The sequence below is a fragment of the Sylvia atricapilla genome, chromosome 3, assembly GCF_009819655.1.
Source record: "Sylvia atricapilla isolate bSylAtr1 chromosome 3, bSylAtr1.pri, whole genome shotgun sequence".
In the NCBI taxonomy this organism is placed as follows: domain Eukaryota; kingdom Metazoa; phylum Chordata; class Aves; order Passeriformes; family Sylviidae; genus Sylvia; species Sylvia atricapilla.
The window spans coordinates 45,529,154-45,536,978 of NC_089142.1; the positions used below are offsets into that span (position 1 = coordinate 45,529,154).

Below are 7,825 nucleotides of genomic sequence, written 5' to 3' on the forward strand. Positions count from 1 at the left end.
TGCCATGCTGACACCTACCATGCAGCCCCCAAGCAGACACGTCTCTGTTAACTGCCTGGCTGGCTGAGTAAATGTTGATGTGAACTGACTGAACTAACTGGGGTGAAAACCTTACTAGCAATGAAGTTAAACACTTGTCTCGTAAGAAGGCAGATAAAGTTTGGAGATGTAAAGTAAAAACCCTAGAGCTATTCAGCAGAATTTTTACCTGTCCAAATCCCTCCTTCTGGACTCTTCACAGAAGAAAAGTTTAGAAAATAATGTAGAAAGATTGGCCACCTTGAGAGCTGCTTGAGCAAGGAAAGCTGTGTGTCCTCAAAACTGTCCTCACTTCCTATTTCAAAACATGAAACGTGACAAAAGATCATTTTTGGCACTAACTGTGCCACTGCTACTGGGCAGTTCAGGTCACTTGGCCCCCAGAGCAGACCTATGAAACAGTTTGAGCTGAAGACAGCAAACAGGAATGATTTTTTTTTCTAATCTGCTACAGCAGTCATAAAGGATTTTGTACAAGGCCTGTGAACTGTCTCTCTGGGTTCAAGGAAATGTTGGCACAACTGTAATGGCCACCAAAGAGCAAGGCATCTGCAGAATAAATTATCACCTTGATCCTTAAGGCCCTTAGAAGAGAAGGCTTAAACACCCAGATTGATTTTTTCCTGTGCCACAGCTACCTAGAAAAACTTCTCTTGTCTTTATATGCCAAAAGAAAGCCTTAAGCAGGTATTTGAAAGATTTTGAAAGAAATCTGTACTATTGGACATAAAGTCTCATTACACTGCAATGACTTTCTGAAGAATAATATTTCCCACTGCTTCTCAAAAATTCATGAAGGAAGAACTATTTCAGGTAATAAAATGTGTGTAAGAATCAAGGTTGTTCTTAGTAATCCTCTACCCCACAAGCTTGCAAGTGACATCATTGTCAGAAAAAACATTACCATTTCCTCTTTATGGTGTACTCTAAACACATTTCATCTGCAGTTAAAATACAATAAAAGCCCAGGATTGCCATTGCTCGACTACTTGGAGGAGGATTCCTGTGTTTGGGAACTTTCTGGTACCTCAGCCCCTGTTTATAGGCAGAGCTGGCTGATGCTCCCCAGATTTGGTTATCAGCTGATCAAAACTGCTTTCAACAAAAGTTTGCTCTTTTCTTCCAAAGACAATAACCTCGCTCCGTCTGTGCTATTAGCCTGAATATTTGAGCAAAAACAGACCAAGGCCGTTCCCCAGGTACCAACAGATTGAAGCCACAAGCTCCTATCTTGTGCTAGTCTTAGCAGATAAGCAACTTTGAGCTGGTTTATATTTGCTAAGAGACCTCCAAGTGCTGGAGGGAAAAATGTTGTCAACTACTGTCCCTTCCTCTGGGGTCCACTAAGTCATCACACAGAACAATTACGGTGGGGTCTGGTCTCTCTGGTGAGGTATTAAGCCAGGGCAAAGATTGCTTATTATAGTTTCAAAAGACCCCATTACCTCTTTTTATTCCATTGATGTTAGATCATTGTTCAGGCTAAATTCCAGTTTGGCTAATCACATTGTATCTGCCAGATTGCTTCTCTAATTGCAGAGCAGGTAAATGTAGCCAGAGGGACATCAGCAGGCTGCCCTGAAACACAATGAAAAACATTCCTAGACCTTCCCTGTGTGGATACCCACAGTTCACATTTTTCTCAGGAATCTTTCCATTCCTTACCAACTGCAGTGTTAAAAGATTTTCCTAATATCTTGCCTGAAAATGAAGCCAGTTACTTCTTGTCCTACTTCCAGTGGACCTAGGGAACAACTGGTCATTATGTCCTTCAAAAAAATTATTTCTTTTAGTTTGAAGAGTCTTGGCACATTCTCTCAAAACCTACTTTTCCCTATTCAAACAAGTACCAGTACTTCAGGCTTTCCCTGCAGGCTTGCCTTCCTGCATCTCTTAACACCTTTTTCCTCTGAATAAAACTCTTTTCAGTTTGTCTACCTGTTATTAAAGAAGGTGCCCAGAAGTAGCACACTCCAAGGAATAACCAATATCCAGCTCTTCAGCTCTGCACCCCTCTGCAGCAGCAAGCCACGTGCCACCCACTTCCATCAAAGCCAGGATGTTATTCACTCCTCAACACAGCCCTTAGGGAAGAGCACTGCACACTGTAGAGCTCATCATGCTGGGACACAGGTGGAAAGGCCGGAATAACCTTCGGAGATCCAAGAGGCCTCTTTAACCCATGTGGCTCCTTTGGTTTGGCTCAGCCAGGGCAAATCTGCTCCTGCAAACACAGTCTGATGGGACTCCCTGATGGCACAGCTCCCAAAGCCCTGTCGTGTCAACCTCTGGTGAAATGTTGAATCATTGCTCCAAGCACACAGAATTAATAAACTTATAAAAGTTAATTCCCAATCCAAAACAGACAAGCCATTATACCAGGGGTTATGGAAAGACAGATGGATAAATTTAACTTCAGAAAGACAGATGGATCAATTTAACTCCAGAATAACCAAGTTTTCTCTGAGAATTTTGGCTCTGCCTCATGAAGAGTCAGAGTAACTTCCTATAAAAGCAGTACCCAAAACTTACTATACTTTTAAAGAGGTGAAGCCAGCCTGAGAACACTATGCATGAAATTAGGCAGTGAAAACATCTCATACATTTTTTAAACCAAACTTCTAGAAGAATTAAAAAGGACTCTTGGCATAAGCTCTACGTATCACTGACACAAATGTAAATGGCACTGTCATGCTAAAGTTAAAACCCAAATGTAAATTTAAGTAAAATCTTAGCAATAGTGTAGTGCTAAATCAAATGAGGTTATTATGAGCCTGCTGTATTAATAAGTGCCAAACGTGTTATTCCACATAATTTCAAAGATATCACTCCAAAATAATTAGCAGACAATTAAAGATAAGACTGTTATCAATCATCACTGCAGAGAAGCAGTAACCTCTTAGATATAGTTTCTATTTAAAGAAAACCACAACCTTCAATCCAACAAGATACAGCAATTAGTCTGCATTTACAATGCACCAAAAGACAAATGTATGCAAGTAAAAGTAACACCAAAAACAAGATCTCAGAAGAGTTTTTGGTTTTAGGCAATAATACATCATGCTTCAAAATATGTTATAATCCCAAGCAAAATACACATGGGCCCAGCAGCAAAATCTTACTCTTTGCTTTAATCACTGAAGGTAAATACTTTTATATTCCTAGATATGACATGAAAGTGCATCCAAAATAACATCAGGTTAAGTTTTGCGGCGTACCACACTCCCCACCTCTGTGGAAATAAATCTGCCCAGAAGGCAAGGAATTCCAGCTTTCCTCAAACAGGTTCTTGAAGAGAGCTCCTCCCAAATTCAGTGCACAAGAGCCAACATTACCTTGTTATAGCAATTATTGTGACAAAATTTGCTGTTACTCCAAATTCCAAATGCAATTTTTTTTTTCTTTTGCCATGGCACCCTGGAATAACCTTTTAAAACACACCTCATCTGTCTGCAGCACTCTGTGGGTGCACACCCTGCTAATGCCTACTGCAAGAGCAGGTACACCTGGCAGAATCTGTGTGTTTCCATGTAGATGGAGTTTTTATCTGCTGCATATGTTACCAGTTCAGGGCTTAACACAACCAGAGCTTAGAATCACAGTTTAAAAACATAATTTTATTAGCAACAATGCAGCTTTAAGTGGGGTTATGATCTTCCACCAAATATAAGTGGGATTATGAACTTCCATTTGCATTACTCTTGCAGCACAACAAAACTCTTTTGATTCTTCAGATGACCATCTTATGCTGTCCATGCCAAATCTTGCCTGTTGTTTGTCACCAAGAGCAGCAGCATCTGCTCTTTGGAAGGCTCAACCAGGAGCAAAACAGCTGGGAGGAGCACAGCTCCCGAAAGCACCACAACAGGCAGTTCCAGCAGCTCCCAGAGATGTCACTTAGCTGAATCACTTTATTCCCTGCTGCTTTCAGTTAACATTTTTTATGTATGCAGATTAAGGCACAGACACTTGTAACCTTGGTGGTCAGACCCTCCCATCTGCTGCACAGCCATGGTCTCCATTGAGGGAGCCTCACCAGTGGTCAGGAAAAGCACAGGCAGTTTCCTGCAGACTTAGGGACCATTTATGGACAAGTCTCCATCTTTTCCATCCTGTGTCTTTTTTTTTCCCCTTTTGGTGGCGATGACTGCAGTTGTGCTTGGGTAATAAATAACATAACCCTGCTTCAGGAGACTTTGAAGTGATTCAAAGCAGACACAAAAAAATTTTCCTTGTGTGCTTTTGCAATTCATTTTTTTTTTAATAGAGCCACAAAGTAGGATATTCAACTTCATCTATGGAAACACTCTGTTCATCAGTCTTCTGCATTAATTCAGTGATGTAAGTGTGAGCAGACTTATAACCTAGAGGCATTAGGAAAAACAAAGTCTGGCCTCACTGATTTTTCCTTGCTGCCATCCTGCTGGCTCACACATCCCAACATAGTCCAACACCATCCCCATAAACAGCAGGAAAGAAAAAACTCCCGCACCTGAAACCTCTGCAGGCTTTAAGAACGGACTGACAATAATTTGTGGTCAGACAGAAGACACTGAAAACACATGAAAGCCACAGCAGAAAACAATCCCAACCCAGGATAGCACAGATCTGTGCAAGGAGCCTGTCTCTCTCCTCCAGGCAGCATTTACACTCAGCAGTACAGCACACTGGTAGTCATTGCACCCTGACGCCTTTCTCCAGAGATGCTGGTGGAAGCCATGGACCACCAATTTAAGCAGCCTTTTTTGGTAAATGCCTCCATCTTGTCATACAATAGTCTGATGAGAAATACCGTATTTCCTGATATTTTTTTAAAAAATTACATGTCACCCATTTAATTTTTTTTTCCTATTGTGATTCTTTTAATGAAAAAATGGCAGACCTCAGACCACCTTTATTTTATTTTACTATTACTTTTTTCCCCTATATTTTTATTTAACAGCCCTATTTCAAAGTTCAGTCTGGCTATCCCCAAAACCCGATTTTTAAGTAGATTTTTCATAGCCTGAAGCAACATGTTCAAGTCTTATAGCTGAACACAGAAGGCATTTGATGGTCTCAAATCTAAACCGGCAACAACTCCACCCTCTATTATATATACTAATATTTTTCCCTTGACTTAACTAGAGAGATTCAAATGAGACCTCAGCAGCAACATGCCCAACACCACAAACCACAGCAGTGATGTTTCTTTCACACACTTCACCTGGAGGTGCACCAAAACACACTTGGGCTTTCCAGAGCCTCGAGCTCTCCAACATCGCAAGGTGCTGCCAGTTCTCAGGTAAAATGAACAGCCTCTACTTCCCCACTAGGATTCCCTCAAAATCATTAACTAAATTAGGATGTGTTTTACTTTTGCCTCTTGTTTTTCGATGCCATTCTCAGCATATTTTCAAGAAACTCTGAATTCATAGGATTACAGGCTTTTACCTCCATTAATGCTGAAATTCTTCCATAACAGACTCACTAAAAAGCTGCGCTTTAGGATAATGCCAAGTAACAGAGCATCAACAACAAAAGTCACAAAACCTGACACTGCAAGACCTAGGTACCTCAAAGTGGTATCAAACACCACAGCACAAAAGAACACCGCATAGTAATAATTCACAAACACAATGGTCATTATTCATAACAGAAATATGTTATGCTCATCACTGCCAGTGGTGAAGGAAGCATGGTGAAGGATTATCTAATGTCTTCTAAACCTTTCAGGAAACCAGAGACAGAAAGTAGCAGTTTATTTTTTACGTCACAGCTTCCCACAGAAGAGGAGATGAAGCTAGAAGTCAATCTATACATGAATCCCTTGTCCATCTCCTCGTGAAATAAATAAAAAAAAGCATTAGTGGGGTGGAACAGGCAAAGAAAACAAAGCAGATTTGCAGTTGAGACTACATGACCTGTGAGAGATCACAGGACATCTGGTCAGATGGTGGTTTGGATGTTAGCAAGTAGTCTTTTCATCTAGGCAGTAAGGACAATCTTTAGCCATTCCACAGAAAACTAGTTTTATTCTTGCTAGGGCAAAGATCAGAAAAAGTTATTTACTATGACCACAAAGGTGGTCTCATCTCTAGCAAAATTCCACGTGCTCCTCCTCATGATCATTCCAGCTTCTTTAAGAACCTGCACATCTCTGCACGGACCATCACTACTGCACCCTGACATCAGGACCCCAAAGTACATGACAAACTACTCCTTCACCGCCCTCAAAGCTGGCCCTTCTCCCCCTGAAAGATTGCAAAAAATACTCCACAGAATAATTATCTGAATCTCTAAGTCGTTCCTGAGAGTGTTGCATCTACCAAAACCAATGACGACCCGGAGATCATCGAAGAAGGCAACATCCTGCTACTGGCCACACACGCAGCTGGCTGGGGGATGAAGGTAGCACTGGCACTCTTCACTCTTGCTGAACTTCACATCCTGAAGACAGTCCTCACTCCCCCAAAGGCTTTACAGTCATTGTCACGTGGAACCTAATTACAGATTTACCAGTTCATTCACTAACTCACTAATTGTCACGCAGACCAGGTCTTAGAACGATTTCTTGATGGCCTTACGCGAATGCAATGGCACTCGGATGCCAAGAACGCCAAGGGCCGTGGTCTTTGCCCAAGTTTGATCCTGCTGGGGATGTATAAGCCTGCGTAGACCACCCTGGCTCGGGGTCACTGTCACCTTCTCAGACCGAGCTCCCACCTTGTCCAGCCCCGCTCCAGCACACTCTCGCTTCTCTGAAGCTGAGCAGCGCTGCTCAAAAAGTCGCTTGACCACTTCCCAAGAAGTCGACATCACACCACACCACCTCGCTTCACCACCGCCCTCCCGGCCGCCTCTTCTCAGGTACCAGCCCCACGTCCGCCCCGGGTGCCCGCTCTCTCTCAGCCCCTCGCAGGGAGCCGGGGTCGCCTGTCGCGACACGCCGGCCGCTCCCCCCGAGCCCGCCCTACCTTCCTGCGGCGGCTGCCCGGGGGCTGCGGGCCACAGCAGGCGGGCTCGGCGCTGCCCCGCCGCCCGCTCCGCACGTAGGTGACCCTGCGACGGCCGCCCCCCGCCACCGCCGCCGCGCCCGGCCGCTGCTCCGCTCCGCGGGACGGGGCGGGCGCCCGCGCCGCCGCCGGCTCCCGGGACTTCTCCTCCGGACACCAGGATCGCCTGATGCCCAGCTGCAGGCAGAGGAAGAGCGCGGCGGAGAGCAGGCAGAGGCGGAAAGCGGCGCCCCGCCAGAGCGGCCGCTCCTTGGGCATGGCGTCGGGGGCTGCCCTGCCCGGCGCCGCCGCCCCGCCGCAGGGCTCATGCCGCCGGCGGGCCGGGCCCCGCGGCCGCCGCCGAAACTTGGGAGTCCCCGCCCCGAGCGGGGCCGGCCGGGGAGGGGCCGGGATGCCCCTGTCCCGGCCCGGCGGGGGCTGCGGGACGCAGCGGTGCTGGCCCGAGGGATGCTCCGCGCCTCGGCGGGGACAGTGCCCGCTACGAGCCACAGGTGCGTGTCAGCCGGCCTGAGAGGACACCGCCTCAACAGCCCTAGCTATTGTGTCAGCCCGTCCATAGCATGGAAGTGTATTTACTTGTTAAGGTACGCGTTAGTTCAGATTAAACACTGTGATGTCACGAGGTAGTGAAATTCTACTGGAGACTTAGGGATTGTTTATGTTGAAGTCAAACAAAAGGGCAGCCCGGCCCTGGAAGTAAGGACTTTGCTTCTTGTAAGGTTAGAGCTGCCTGAGAAGGATAAAGGATTTTGGACATCCAAGATAATACCAAAATCCTAGCTTCTCTGACA

At 45.3% G+C, this 7,825-nt stretch overlaps 1 protein-coding gene across 1 annotated transcript in view; it reads right to left on the reverse strand.

The window, feature by feature from the left end:
- METTL24 (methyltransferase like 24) overlaps nucleotides 1–7,355 on the reverse strand; it is a 46,211-nt gene extending 38,856 nt beyond the window's left edge. Inside the window, exon 1 of the mRNA XM_066315237.1 lies at nucleotides 6,996–7,355. Coding sequence (XP_066171334.1) covers nucleotides 6,996–7,292 — 297 coding nt within the window. The 5' untranslated portion in view covers nucleotides 7,293–7,355. The remainder of the gene's footprint in view (nucleotides 1–6,995) is intronic.
- Between the last annotated feature and the right edge of the window lie 470 nt (nucleotides 7,356–7,825).